Here is a 16,048-nt window from a genome sequence, read left to right as displayed (position 1 = left end):
CCAATATAATTACATCCATGAAGGCTAAGAATATTACATTATACTGTATTTCTAGAGTTTACATATAAACAAGAGAAAGAGAGAGTTAAAACATTTAAGTGGGGGTGGTCTTTGGCACATACGGTTTATATTCTAACCACAACTGAGATGTGTTTTTGGTTGCTTTGCTCCTCTGGTGGAAGTGTTTTCACATGTGTTGTCTTGAGGGACTCAACTCATTGTCAATTCACGTGAGAGATTTAAGGGCAAGTGAGGTCTTTGTAGTGTAAAATGGACTTTAGACAGCTTACAGGATACTTCTATCATAAAATAACAGAGAAAATGTTTGATTTTCTCACGATCTAATGAATTACATGACTATTTTGATGAGCAATTAGCATCGTTTTCAGTCATTTTCAAACCAGGCAACTTTGTTGAGCCTGCAAAACTAATACCCACAGACTCAGTTATATTTTGTGTTTGTTGTTATTTAGCAAACGTTAGCATGCTAACACTCAAAACTAAGATGGTGAAGGTAGTAAAGATTATAGCTTCTCAACGTTAGCATGTTCATTGTAGCATGTTAGCTTAAATCTGAGCCTTGTAGCCTACAGCAGCTAGTGGGAGAGTATTATGTGACCGATTGAAGGTAGTAAACATTATAGCTTCTCAACGTTAGTAGGCTATGTTAGCATTTTCATTGTAGCATGTTAGCATAAATCACCGCTGTGCCTCAGAGCAGCTCGCATGGCTGTAGACTTTAGTCTTATTCAACCAAAATGTAAATATTTCCTTCTTTTTTGTACTTTTATTGGTCAGTAAGCTAATTATATTTGGGTTTTAGACTGTAGTTTGGACTATTTTAATGTGTGACCATAGCCTATGCTCTTGGCATTTTATAGAGAAATGTATTAATCAAAAATATAATCTGCAGATTAGCAGATAATAAAATAATTAGTTGCAGCATAGCCTACTTATTCTATGTCATTATCAGCAGCTACAAAACATATTTTAGATGAAAAGCCATATTAATACTTGAATTTCTCTCTCAGTTTGTCATCATCTCCCTATTCTCTTTCTTATGCTGCAGTCACATACTCTTGCATTGCCTTAACTGCATTTTAGATTTAATTTTCAGTGCTTATTTACAATTCTACATGCTGCATATGTTTCCTCTTTCAGGACCTTTCTGGACCCACATTCTCTTCACATGGACAAAAAAGGATGGTCTGAAGGTCTACATCAATGGGACTTTCACTGTTGGTGACACAGCTGGCAGTGTCTCGGAGAACTATGGTGACACCTACCCTGACCTTGTCATTGGAACTGGCAACGACAGGGCATATGGTCACTATGTAACAGGCGCCTTCGATGAGTTTGTCATCTGGGAAAGGGCCCTTCCACCTCGCGAGATCTTGCTCTATTACACTGGAGCCATAGGTAGGACATCACGAGCTACTGGAAAGAATTTCACTGTCATTGTTGGACGTGGCATCTCTATTATAATGCGTCCTCCCTCTTGACTCTGCTCTGAGGAAACGGGTTAAAAAGCAATTTCCGTCCTTATCCTCACGACATTCCATCCACAGCATTCATGCATAACAACAAGATATTAAACTATACAAATATACCTCAGCTCCCTGGCAAATGGCTCTTCTCACACAAAACATTGTCATAACCTTGAACCATATAAGTGTCATGGCTCACATATTTCTGCCTTATAAGTATTTATTAGAGTGAAGAGCCGTGTTGAGTCGCAAGGGGCAAGTCATTATGATTTACGTGACAAGTTACAACACATTAGGATGAAGCCCCCAGACTCTTGACTGTTTTTGTTCTCTTGCTGGTTACCTCCTTTGGCCAAAACATGTTTTCATTTATGAGAACTTAAACGTAATATAATTATACTGTGTGATAATGTATATCATCAAATTCCATGGTAGTCTGAGAAATGACCAAAGTCTGATAAATGTAGTCAATATGTTTAACGAGTTGAATCATCTTTTGTTGTGTATGAAACATACTGATTTGTGACGATGTGTGCTGTCTCTTCCATTGTGTATGTGGTAAAAGCATATGAAAACTGTAACTGGGCACTGTTAGAGCTCGAACTGCTCACAATGCATGAAACATAAAGTGCACACTGCCTTGATTTCTTCTCCGAAGTCGTTACCAAAAGCAATATATTCCACAGACCATTACCAGACGCAAAGAGTCTGACTGTTATGGTTACAGAAAAATATTTTCAACTTCTGCAGAGCACACATATAAAATATTGCATTGAACCAAAGAAGAGCAGGAATGGTTCAGGACCATGTGCTTCCGTATATGGCCATTTTCAGGTAGCTAGTAAATGCTGTTTTTATTAAATGACAGCAAAGACATAAAATGTATCTTAGCCTTGTACAGCAGCTAGTGGGAGAGTATTATGTGGTTGATTGTCCAAGTTTTTTGGAGGTTGTAATCTATCTCCTTTCATGACTGGGCATGGTGCAGCCTTATTAACTGTAAGCTGTATGGTGATAAAACCCAGCTACATTACAGCGGCAAAGTCTGCTCAGGTTCATCCAAGGATCTAAAAAATAAAATGCTTCTTAAATGGGAACATCCAAACTAGTCAACAGTGTGGTTCCTAACACATTGTAATAGAGTGCTGCAGGAGTGAGTCCTAAAACCAAGAAATGAGTTTTGCATTTCCGGTTCCCTCGCCTTGAAGTCGATGAGTTTTTAAAAATAGGTTTTAGTTAGATGCCTGACATAAGGTCTGTGGTTAACACAAGCTTAAGAAATGTAACAGATTTGTTCTACAACATATAATACGTCAGTAAACACCCCGCTTGTGAATTTTGAAGCTTTTACGTGTCTTAAAAAAGGCAGTTGCTAAAGGAGACGACTAAACATCATCACACAGAACGTCTGCCTTTGGCGGTGGTGGTGACGTGAGTCATGCGACCGTGGTGTAGTCTGTTAATAGCCTAACGTTAGCTTTTTACTTCTGGCAATTGCATTTACGCTTCAAGAATCATAACGGTGATGTTCATGTGTGAAGATTATTACTAAAAGCTTGTAATTTTATTTTCTGAACCAATAGCAAAATTCCTATTGCCTATTTTTCCGCGGGAACCACTGCGATGCTAACTTGCGGATCGGGCTACAAAATGACATCATCCCTGCAGCACTCAAAAGAGCTCTTTGTATTGTCTTTTCTAGGCCAGGACATGGTTTCTGCCACAACAACCAGAGTCTCCAAAGAAGTCACTTCAACGGCACCAACAGTCGTAAGTTTGTCAACTCTGACTTTGCAAGGCTCTTTGGTCAACAAAAACACATGTGATACCTAAATGTAATTGTATAAACTACATGTGTGAATAATCTATTCTTAAATATAGACATGGTACGAATCATTTGCATACAGTTTTGGGTGCCAAAACATATGCAAACACAATGCAAACTATTATTATGTTCTTTCCTATTGAAGATAGAGGAGCTGGAAAAAAGGATATTATGAGCACATGTTAATAGATTTGTCCTGTTTATTAAAGGGCTTTGGAGGTAGAAAACGGATAAAGAATTAGAAGAAAGTGGAGACAGATGCTCAACACTAAGCACAAAATGGCTCCCAGTAGGGCACTAGGCCGAAAAAAGAGCAACACTGAATCTCTTGTCCAAAGAGAATTTCCCAAAATCAGTCACAAAACATCCTGTGTATGTTGGAACATGGTGCTCCTTCGGAAACTGCCTCCTGATAGTGAACTTCATTTGATGGCTGATGTGTTGTCTCCCCAGAGAGCCACTGAAGTGAGTCCTCCTGTCGACAGCCGTCAGCGCGAGGAGATACAAAGCTCCCCGGGCCCGGAGTCTTTGCCAGTGTTGGGCTTTCTTAAGGCTCTGCCCAATAGGACCATTCCTCACAACACTGCCAACAACCTCACACAGGTCTTGGAGCACAGTCCAACACACACGCGCACACACACATGTTACACTTGCAAAACCAGTTCACACACAGACACAAAACCCACCCATGTGCGTAATGATGCAACAGTTCCGTGATGTCCATTTTCTTCCACCCAGGCTTTTCTCAAAAGTGTGGAAGAAGTGCTGTCCGCTCCAGGGCTGCCAGAGGTAAACGAGTTCACATCGTTGTTGTGCAATGTTCAAACATGACATAATGTAATATATGCAATTTGATGAACACTTTAATCCAACGCACTTAAGGGATCCATGAGTTTGAGTTTTTAACACTGCATATTTGGCACGAGTGGTGCCAGCAGCAATAACAGTACCTGGCAGTGTACCCACACAGCATTACAGTGTGTAGGCAAATACAGAGGATCAAATTGTATAAGACAGTTCTGCAGCCTATAAAGTGCTCTAAAACACAAGGCTTTGAATGTGAATTAGCAGCCTCCTGTGCTGTACTGTACACTCATCCCGGCCAAATCTCCGGGCATTTATATACAAACACATTGTTGCCAGAGGAAAGACATTCTGAGCAAGTGTGTGGTTTTAGTACACTGAGTGCTCAGAACAAGCATGCTTGTTTTTATAGGAGCAAGCTGAAACAGATGTTCACTTATTAGAACACAAAACTAGATAGATAGTGATCAGTAAAGCCCTTTGTCTGATCAGACTCATGCTGAGCGTCTTTTCTTTTTAACGTTTCTTGTCCAACTGTTAATCTATACTACACGTGTGGTTTGTTTGTACTAGAGCTAATCCAATTGAATCCAAATAAATCCATTTGTGTAACGGTCAGCTTAGCATTATAGCTAAATTGTAAAAGTGTCCGCGTTAAACATGACACCATACAGTAATTGTCATTAGTAGCCACAGTGGCCGCTGTTTACTCTATATTTGGTTTGCTAAAGTCTTAGTTTATTATTGTTGATTAAAGGTGTACTCAAGCTTTATATCGAATCCAATAAAGATCTGGGACTCGTAAGAGACTGGATTCTGCATCTCATCAGCATCATTTCATTGTTCCTTACTAGCTGGTGAATGCCTACGTTTGTCAAACTCCCCTCTATTTGTAACACAGATTTTACTAATGGGTTCGGGTTATTTTCTTAGACTTTAGAAAGCTCCCTCCAAAGTTTTTACACACTCTTCATGACAAGTAAATTGACCTTTAACTTGACCTATTTTATATTAGTAAATGGAACCTGTGAAGAGAAATCTACTGAAGATGTGACACCAGGTTAGCGTGAAGCAATGCATTGAACGCAGCGACTGAATTGATAGTGAACATCTTTTCTGTTTGGGTCATTGTGAAGCAGCAGTCCATCCCTGTGGTCAGTGGTCTGATCGAGACCGTGGACAGAGTGATGGAACACATGGTGACTAACCTGGAGCCCAGCCCGAACTCTCTCATCTCCCTGGGTGGAAAATCCTTTGTTGCAGGTCAGTATGCTGTCAGCTCTCCATAAGGTGACTCAATGTTTGAAGTTTGTGCGTGAGGCTAGAAGGACATGCAGCGTCAAGCTGACATCATTCGTTTTTTGTTATTCAGGGGACATATGCGGGTCAGAAAAGCAGAGGTCAAACCCCTCCACTTTGCCTGTGGGTCTTTTTATATGCATAATAATTTGTTTGCCACTAAGCTTGCGTGTGTCTTTCTCCCAAGGGTGCCCTCACATCTTCTATCCACCCCTGATCAAGCAGATGTGTCTTGTTGCTTGCCTCTCTGTTTTTCTCAACAGTTCTCCCTTTTTCTAACCTCTGACCCCCACAGATTACTCTCTGATGAAATTCCCACAGAACTACAACCTGCCACATTACCGCTTCCCCACACTAGGCAAGAGTTACATCTCCGTGCCCGGAGAGGCTTTCACCATGCAGTGTAAGTGCAAATATTACAAAGTACAGACATTCAGTGACATGTCTTGAGTGATGCACAAAGCAGACCTGTCCTAGCTTTGAGGATTCTCTGTATACAAAGTAGTAGCTTATCTAGGTTGAGTTTGAATGCTGCACATTAGTTGTGGTTTGACTCTGCCAAGAGAAAATTGTCCAGCTGGGAGGCTCTTGTTATTTGCCAGTAATTTATTATGCTAAGATTTAAGACTACTAACATAGCATGCAGTGTAGGACAGGAGTGCCATGAGAGCTTTTGTGTGACTTTATGGTGCACTGTAGAAATCCAGCTATGACTTTAATGTTGGCAGTTACCCTTTTATTCAAAACAGAAGGAAGGAGAGAGAGAGCACTGTTTCTCCACTTTCCTCTGTCATTAAAAAGAATGGACTCACAAAGCGGAGTGAGGGAGAGCAGTAATTACGGTGGGCGTTAAAACTCAGCTTGTTTGACTTTGTGTTCAGGTCAGATTCCCTTGGCTACACCTGGCCGCTGCATGCACTGTGTTGCCAATTGCCATACAATCACTGGAATGAACCGTTTTAATAATTCAATAAAGTGCTGTTATCAGAAATGGAATATATGTTATTGTTTGACACTTTTTAAAGCCAAATTAACTCATAGCTCTGAATACCTGGCTGAAGGAAAAGCTCAGGGGGGGTAGAGAGCATGCTACACATGGGTGTGATTGTATACTTTATTATATTTTCCCCTATTCTCGCTCTTCCTTAGGAGAGTTATACAAGCAAACTGGCCACCTTGAGATCTCTTGTGGGACTTGCTGGGGGGCATTCTGTCGAAATGTTTTAAGTTTAAAAACTCTCCTGCAGCATGTACACCCGCACATTTGTTTGACTTCAGCCAAGTCTTGTTGTCGCAGTCAGCGGGGCCTGGGCGGAGGGCTTTTGAAAGGAGGAACAGAACCATTAAGGTTGTCCTCCAATTTCATTGTTTATCTTTCAGTATTGAGGTGGGACCGAGCTGCATGATAGGTCAGATTAGGGGAGGGGGACCGGACCTCCTGCTCTCCTGATGAAGTCATGTAGAGGTTTCATAAGATTTCCCAACATCCACGTGGTTCGCAGCCCTCTCCCTTTCACCTTTGTGCGAGTATACGGTCGTCCCATTAGCCCGCCGGTGCCAACGTGTGGCGACAAGGCAACGTTAATTAACTTCCCTTCTTTGTGAGCATTTTAGCAGCACTGCATTACATTTCCAGCCCGCTGCCCAGGCTCTTCAACTACTGTATGTTGTCTTCTTTTCCTCAGCTCAAACCACCATCGTTGGCCTCTTCTACCACGACATGCACAACTATTACAAAGAGATCAGCCCCATCAAGACCAGGTAAGCGGACACCCAATGTGAAAAGTCTTCTGGCAAGGGTTTTATCTTGGAAAATATATTCTAAACAAAACCGTTCAAGCCATTTAACAACAAAAAAATCCGGCTTGTCTCTTTGTACTTCCTGTGTGGGGAATCAGGTCCACTGGCACTAAGGCGCCCCTACTTCCTGAACCACAGAACGGCTGATCCCTGGGGCCAGAGTCTTATCTGTGCTTTTCCTATCTGTCACATCTCACCACCCAACCTCCACTGACTGACACACCCTGCTATTAGCTGTACACAACACCCTCCCTCAGTTATCGTTTCATCGCAGGACCAGCTTGTTCCACTCGTGCTGCATTTGTTGTTAACCTGACATAACAGTAATTAAGCATCCTGTTTTCCCCACTTTAGTACAAAATGTTAAATACGTGACAGTACATATTTTAATAGGGCTCTCCCACTCTCTCTGTGGGTGTGAACACGTCCCCTCTGCATCATGATAGAGAGGTGATGCTTGTATGATCCCAATGTCACATATCAGATTGCCTTGAAAAACTATTATTCCAATACTGCTGCGTGTCAGTGTGATAAATTAAATATACAGATGATCAAAGTCCCACTTGAATGCTACTGCTCTGGGCCCGTGTGTAACACGTGTGTGTTATGGTGAGGACAAGATTACACTGGTTTTTTTTACCTCCTCCTTATGTTTTCGGGATGTCCGTACGTACGTCTCGGATGACCTGATGGACTCTGTGACCTCACAAAACACAATTTTTTTATGCTTTTTTAGGCAGGCATACAACCGCAATAACGTTATTAATGTCTCTCTTGACCTTCTTTTTCCTGTCTTGTCTTATTTCTGCCTCCATTTCTTCTTGTCATACTTCTTCTTTTCTTATATCTCTAAGTTACCTCTCTCTTTTTTGTCTTTTAGGATTAACGAAGCAACTGATTTCAAAGATCACAAAATCCAGGTAGCAAGCTGTCTGATCTCTCTGAAAGTGGAGCCTTCCCCGGCCCTGTCAGTCAACCTGTCTGGAGCGCCACTCATCAAGATTGTCCTCACTCACATCCTGGTAAGAGTCAACCCATACAATGTCCCAGTCTTTTCTTATTTGACTCATGTCTTTATCGGCCATTTCCTTTCTCTCTTAGTCAGTCATACTGGGAAAATTGAGTGTTTTTCCAGTTGTTGGGTGTGGGAGTCCCACCTTATCAGAGGAAGGAGGAATTTGGTGCAGCCCGATCCCCACATGAAATCTATCAGCTCTATTTTGGGCGTTTTCTTATGTAAGAAGATGAGTGTCTACCACAGACCGAGGCTGCTGCAGCCGGGCACCCACCAGCACAAAGAGCGAAGCCTATTTTGGTTTTCATTAGCCTGCCTAACTTTTCCCTTGCAGAGCATGTGGCCTCCAGAAAGTAAACTGATTATCGACATTTGAACTGCAGGCTTAAGGCGCTTTGAAAGGAACAATAACTTTCTTTTATGAACAACATATTTTTTTCTTTGCTGCTTTATGGCAGGAGCTGTGCCAGTTTTCCATGGGTAATGGAGTTGAAACTCATAATGGAAATTAACTTTAAAATGTGTATCACATTAGCTTGCTTCCCTATAAACTCACAAATGTGGCCGTGTATATTTTTCTATTTTTTGCATTAACACGATTTTGTTCATTCTTTTCGTCTAAATGATGTGTTAATAGCCTATTAGACTATCATACAATTGCATTAATTAGGCAGTTGAGTAAACCCCTTACAATGTGATTCTGTTTACAATCCTACAAGAATTATTCAATTTCAATTGCAGTGAAATATCAACACATTTTATTTCTCTTCTGAGAGCACAAATGAAAGCCATGCAGCTTCATGAAACCATGGTAATATTGCTTTGTTTGCCTTCATCTTCCCTGGTGAAATAAATGTTTACGCTGCAATCATCTGGCTTGGTTCCTGTGACAATGATTACTGTGTTTGTTTAAGCAGACACCATGGGAGAGGGCTTATAATATCCTTTGTTATGGGAGAGCTGGAGATGCTCACCAGCTCTCCAGGCAAGGTGTTTCTATTTTAGTTGGATTGCCTCTACCTCTGATGTTCGAATAAATCAGGGTTCTCACATTCTTTCCCCTCTACACCATTACAACTAAGCTGTTATACTTATTACTAAAGCGCACTGATTGGAACGCACCATGCCAGCATATTTCAACTTAATTTAGGCCGCATAGCTTGGACGGTGATTTTTATTTAGAAGCTGCATCGTAATTTGGCGCACAGCATTTGTGGCAGCGATCGCGTCCAGAGAAAGAGTTGTTTTGCTATAACTGCTTCGCTGCAAAGACCTGTTGTTGGATCTCGTCAAAAAAACGACTATTTTTGGAGTTTTAATGTCTCTGGCAGCTGGTGGATACTTAGCACCTCCCTTGCTTGGAGGCAAGGAGGGCGGCTCACACAGTATGAAACCGACCTTTCCTGTGATTGTTTATGTCGCTCTTTACTGTGTGCACAAGTTAAACCTCAAAGATGTCCACTCATGGCACCAGTTCAGTGGCCAAGAGTAAGTGATTTGCAGCTGACCTCTTGTCCCCAGAAAGTAGACAAACACCCAGTGACTTCATTAAAACCTAGCGGGGGGTACTGAGTGTGTCTGAAGCAGAAATGTGTCAGCTTCCTCATCTGTCTTCTCATGTTGTCATGGTAACAACAGGTCCTGTGTGCCTTCTCTTGTTCTGGACAAACAGTCACCTACTGTCATGGCTCAGAACCAAATGTCATCCATTTACTCCATCTGACACCTGCCATGATAAAATGTATCGTACCGTGGATTGATGGAGTCACTAACTTGTAAAGAACCTTGTGTCGTGGCAGGTACCGCTCACTGAAGGTCAAAGCCATGTGGTCGTGTCAGAGTGACCTTGCAGTCTTGATTGATGCCCTTTGAGTACACTGAAACGGCCTGTTGAGGTCATGCCATTCCCAGCTGATTCAGTCAGAGCCGAGGTGCCGCCATCACACGTTACGTGGCACGGAGCGGGTTTGATACCCAGACAAGGTGTTATCAAGGCTGCTGGAGGCCCACATGCTTTCTCACGCCATTCTGCTGTGCCGTTGGTTGGAGCCTGGCTCCACTAGTGATTTATTACTGCTGTCTGACTCAGGTTTAGTTTGAGAGAGCCTAAGGAGAGAAGAAGGGGAGAAAAGGGAGGGAGGGAGACATCAGGGTCCGTAGTTAAACTTTAATAAATGCATAAAAAGGCCTGACATCTCCTCCCTGCTATCTTCTGCCGTCAAAGCATAACGCTGAGGTATGAAGTGAATGAATGGAAAGATTGATTTAATGAGCAAAGTGGACTTATAGGGTCAAAACTGAGAGGATTTAAAAAACTGATTTTGACAAGCCGGCCTGACTTTACGGGCTTATAAAGAAATGTGTTAGGTTGGCGGCTCTGTAAGAAGTGAAAAGGCGAAAGGGTTTAACAGGGGGGGCAGCACTGGTGGTCTTTATCTGTCCCTCAATTACCTTTTATTTCATTTAATTTGTAATCTATTGTAGAACTATGAATCATTAACTTTAAAGTTATTGTTCGACATCTTATTATTTGCTTTCTAAGGGAATGTTAGATGAGAAGATTGACACCACTCTTCGATCTGTCTGTTAAAAATAAGGCTACAGCTAGCAGCTGGTTAGCATAGCTTACCTTAAAGGCTGGAAACAGGGGGGGGAAACAGCTAGCATGGCTCTGTCCAAAGTAAACTAAAACAAAATCTACCCTTCAGCACCTATAAAGCTCACTTATTAACACCTTTACATAAATTCCCCATGTGACAATTTCTTGGCTTGCTGTTCTCCCCTGTTTCCAGGTTTTTGTGCTAAGCTAACTGGCTGCTAGTTGTTTTAATCATCTGATCTAACTCTCTGCCAGAAAATCAATTAAAGGTATTTCCCAAAACTTTTACTCAAACCACATCTTCTTTTCTACACACACACTAACAATTAAGAACGTGATTACAGAATTTATCAACTTGACTAAAGTGACTTCATCATCAAATATGCACCAAGAGGCTTAGTGATTAAGTCTTCCATCGAGCTGTAGCCATCGAGTCCCTCCCATAATTTAAAGAACATGAAAGAGAGTTTGTTGGGAAGTGAGTAAAGAGTTCAGGGGCAGAACAGGAAACTGGGTGGCTTGTGTTTACAAAGACGTCTAGACTCGTTGTAGCTAGCCGATCAATTGTTCAGCAACTCCGATAATAAACACGCAAAGGTTATTTAACACTTTCTGATACCCATGTTGTTAATTACGTAGGCCAATGCTGATATCATTCCTTTCTGCCACAATAATAAGCGCTGTTTATTGCCAGTCTTTTTATAACTCCCAGCACACGCCCAGCTTAAACCTTGCGGGCAAAATCTCTCCTCCGTCTCCCTCTCTCTCCCAACCACCCACACCCATCCATACACCAACACACAAACATCAGCGGTGTGAGCCAACATACTGATCAATCACAGATGGAGGTCTGGCTATTGCTAGTCCTCTCTTGCCAAGAGATTTAGAGTCTCTCTTTTTACGGCCCCTCACAGCCAGCCCTCCCTTTCTATCACCACTCAAACCTCGCGACCACCACCTCTCGCTACATGATGAACAGAGCAGAGCTTGAGGAAAATGGAAAAGGATCTGATTCTGTCTACATGATTCTTTCTATGGCCTCAGTTCAGATAGAATTTCAAAACCTGTCGTTGTAAATCACTCTTTGTAAACTTGTGACAACGCATGAGAAAGTCTGTGAATGTGGAGTAAAGATTTATTAAAAACACTTGACATCAATAGAGAGGTTATACAAACACGAAACACTCTTGCAGGGTGTCTGTGAGTCTTTAACAGTCGAAGGTATTTAAAGGTCGTAGTTGTAGGCTGTACGATTAGTAAATATTATATTGTAAAATGTTTTTGTATTTGATTGCGGGCTGTCGGGAGATGTAAACGCTTACGAAGGGGTTGTTGGGACACTGGATTGTGCGTGCAGGAGGTTTTCAGCACAATCAGAGCTAAAGCATACCGCAAGCTACAACAGTTCAGACGCTCACTTTGCTCATTTAACTTAAATTAATTAATTAATTCATCCATCCATTTTCTGCTACTTCCAGTCCAGCTCACGTTCATGTGAAGAATGTGAAGCGTTTCTACTTTTCTTTATCTTATCTGATATTAAATTGAAAATCTTGAATTTAACGTGGTGAACCCGGCCAAAGCGCTTTGCCAACAATATGTCTGAATACAAAGTAATTTGTTTCTGAAAAACAAAACTTAAAATGCAAATTTTAGCCCTGTTTTCGAATGTAAAAGCAGTAAGCAGTAATGTTCATGTGTAACCTCAGTGTCAATGAGTGTTAACCTCACTGATCACTGCTGATGTTTTCTACACGTTTCCACAGGTTTACAAAGGGCGCAATACAAACACAGGATTGGAAATCATCATCAGCTAAACATCTCATTTATCCTGATTTGATCTAATGTGTTTTACACGTGCAAACTTCTCTGCAAATGCAGCGTTTAACTTACGAATGCAAACATGCTCCTACAGAAACCAGAGCAATGTTACAGGGGCCTCATATGAAAGCCTGTGGAATCACATGAATTCATGCATGGAGAACCGCTCCTGTTTTGAGTTTACTTCTAGAAGTCATATTTGTTGTTTTGAACAATTAAAAGACGCGTTTCGACTGCTCACTCATTACTGATATTTTTTACTTTTTATTAACAGTAATTGTCCCCAGTTTTCCTCAAACCCTTCATACTTATCAACATGTCTCGTTGTTTTTTCGGTGTGTACCTCAGGGACCGAGCTGAGACCGCAGCTGCACGTCTTATTACATTCCCCCAGAAGGCATGATCTCACTCAAGGCCAGTTGTGTTTTGCTGCATGGACTCAGATTGTTCCTCCACATGCTGTATGTGGATCAGCTTAAGACTAACCTCTGATTGAAAAGCTCTGTGATAACAACGCTGAGATCTGTATTTCATCACAGCCGCAGGTGGTGTCAGTGCGTTGCTTTTATGTACATTAAGGTGGTTCAATGGTTCAAGTTGTGAGCTGTGGTTGGTCTTTTTGTAATGTTACACCCCACCTTGGTGCGCTTTTCCCAGACATACTGCAATAAAGTGTTTCTTTCCCTTACATACATTTAGGAGCAGTCAATGCAGGTTTTAGGGAACGCATGTATGGCTGTATGGCCTCTCTGTTGTTATGCAGAACAATTTAGCCATTGTCAAAACCAAGCCAGCTATTTTCTCTTACTGTAAACCTCCCCCAAAAAAGAAGATGATGGTGTACTTAAATAATGTGTTACGGTTACTTATTCACTCACACTCTGGTGTCGTTTTTTTCCCTCCTGCTTTTTATATTTAGCACAACCAGAGCCTGTATTTAGACGTCTTTGCTCTTTTGCTCTTGTGGCTACATATTCCTGTACTCATTCATGGAATGAGTGGGTGTATGCAGGACTTTCTTTTACGAGTGATATTTCATATTTATTCAAGGTCTCACTCACTAGCCCTTTATGTAGCGTTCAACTGCATCTCATGTTGTCTAGCTAATAGCAAGCTCTGAGAAAAGCTAGTAAATGGACAAAGAATTAAGAATGAACCTTCATTTAAATATATACTGTATCTCCATTTGGGTTTGTTTTGAATTGGTTTCACTGCAGCATACTATACTGTCCACAAAAATGGTGAGCTAATGCTAATGCTGATGCTAATGCTGATGCTAATGCTAATACTAATGCTGATGCTGATGCTAATGCTAATGCTAATGCTGTAGTGAATAAAGTTCCATTTCACTTCATAAACAATACAATATTTCAGACAGAGGTGTGTGTGTGTGTGTGTGTGTGTGTGTGTGTGTGTGTGTGTGTGTGTGTGTGTGTGTGTGTGTGTGTGTACCAGCACTATCCTGTCTGCTTGGGAATGACCGTTGAAACAAGGATGATTTGTGGTGTGTAGCGTTCTCCATGTTTTCTTTATTTACGCCCTTGCTTTAGACTTGCTCTAGAACCAGCCGTCAAAAGCTAAGATTTAAATTAGCCCGGAGTTGCCCAATGTCTTGGGATTTGCAGAGACTTATGCTGTCGCTCTTTTGCTGAAGCTGGCTCAACCACAGCGAGGCTCCGGCTTCCAGCTCTGCCAGTCACGGGAGGTCTGACAGACACCACAGAGGATGGAGAAGCTTGCAAATTGCTGCGTGTCATCTGCGACTTAAATGCTTTTGTGATGCATGAGTGTTTATTTTCATCCCTCGATGTTTTAACAAATAGACTCAACGCAGACATAAAACAGGGAAAGGCGTGCTTTGGGTGAGGGGGACATACACATGAGCCAGGGGCTCTCATGCTGATGTTGAAGGCCTTTTGCTCTCGATGACAACTGATTGATGTGCAGTGTAAATGGCTGGTGTGTTGCCATTAGGATGCCCCATTAAATATCTGTAAAACACTTTCATAATACACGTATGTTATGATGATGACATCGCAGCTAAGAGTGTTATTTCTCTCCAAAAGAGTTGCATCATGATTTACAGTTTTTATATCCCCCTGCAGCTGTTTCAACTTAAATCCTGGTTAATAACACCCAACACTCACTCCATGTATTAAAGCTGCAAGCTGAAAGTAGTTGTACTAGTACTCTAGTATCATACTTAAGTACAATTAGTAAATATTTGTTATTTGAGTATGCACTTCAGCGCTACGTTCTACTTCTACTCCACTACATTTCAGAGGTAAATAGTTGACTACTTACTTTTAATACATCTTTAAACATTAAACCAGTGGTTCCCCGACCTTTTTGGCTTTTTGACAAAAGCAAAAGTCTAGTTGGAGCCTCTCGTCACGTTTCAGATGTCTATGAGTTGTTAGCAGTCCACCAAAGACAGATTTAACTACATTAAAAAACTGTTTGAATCCCAAAGATGACAAAGAATCAAATATTTCACCAAAAAAAGATTAGAATAAAGTAACTAAATAAAAAATTTATTTGTATAATTACCATATTAATCATCAAAGATCTATCTTGTGATCCCGGAGGACCTGACTCACTGGACTAAAGTACCTGTAGCTGTAGGCCACCAGCTACAACAGTGATATGATGCATCACAATAAGCGATATAATAACGTCATATATAAGACAGTAAAACGTAATAACACATCATTGGCAGGGTACATTTGTCTGCAGAATGAGTACTTTACTTAAGTAGGATTTTCCCTGCAGGACATTAACTTGTGATGTATTATTTTTACATTGTTGTACTGCTACTATAATGTAAGTATCTAAATACTTAACTTATACTGGTGAATCTTAAAGATTGTTGACGACTGTATTTCCCTACAGCGTGGCGGGTGAGGTGAGTCTAAAGTCACTGTAGATGTAGCCGTGGTTGACAGCTGCACCAAGCGGCCACAGTGACACAGAAACACCTTGACTATCTATGATTTATCAGCTCCTCTATCTCTGACCCGTCTCCTCTTTCAGCCTGTCACTCCGCATCACTCTGCTGTCACTAGCTTTCACCCTCTTCTTCCCTCCCATGTCTATCCTCCTTACGAGGCTCAAAGTGATTTCCAAGGCGGTGTTTGCTGGCCTTCTGTTGTTAATAAAGAGTTGGAGCGCCCGCTCGAGTCTTGGCTGGTGACGGAGGTCTCAGGGCACCGAGGGAACAACGGCGTGCGCAAAGCTCGGGCAAATCTCCGAGTGCATTTTAACACTCACCAGTGACTTTCAGGTTCCTGCATCTCTCCTCAGATATCAACTGGAAAACACAGGCTGAATGTACCACAAACAGACAGTTGCTATAGAGAAAGCATGGCCAAACAGATCTCCTTATATGTGTGATGGTC

The 16,048-nt window shown here is 41.5% G+C and overlaps 1 protein-coding gene across 5 annotated transcripts in view; it reads left to right on the top strand.

The window, feature by feature from the left end:
* Positions 1–16,048, top strand: part of adgrd1 (adhesion G protein-coupled receptor D1) — a 29,897-nt gene that overhangs the window by 4,354 nt on the left and 9,495 nt on the right. For 3 of the 5 annotated variants that reach the window (XM_029438953.1, XM_029438955.1, XM_029438951.1), the window contains 8 exons: positions 1,162–1,419; positions 3,190–3,257; positions 3,766–3,915; positions 4,051–4,101; positions 5,253–5,379; positions 5,711–5,818; positions 7,101–7,176; positions 8,096–8,237. In XM_029438953.1, the coding sequence (XP_029294813.1) occupies positions 1,162–1,419; positions 3,190–3,257; positions 3,766–3,915; positions 4,051–4,101; positions 5,253–5,379; positions 5,711–5,818; positions 7,101–7,176; positions 8,096–8,237 (980 nt within the window). The remainder of the gene's footprint in view (positions 1–1,161; positions 1,420–3,189; positions 3,258–3,765; positions 3,916–4,050; positions 4,102–5,252; positions 5,380–5,710; positions 5,819–7,100; positions 7,177–8,095; positions 8,238–16,048) is intronic. The other 2 variants (XM_029438954.1, XM_029438952.1) reach the window with 1 other exon arrangement.

The sequence above is a fragment of the Cottoperca gobio genome, chromosome 9 (assembly GCF_900634415.1).
Source record: "Cottoperca gobio chromosome 9, fCotGob3.1, whole genome shotgun sequence".
NCBI lineage: Eukaryota > Metazoa > Chordata > Actinopteri > Perciformes > Bovichtidae > Cottoperca > Cottoperca gobio.
This window is presented reverse-complemented; position numbering and strand designations above follow the sequence as displayed.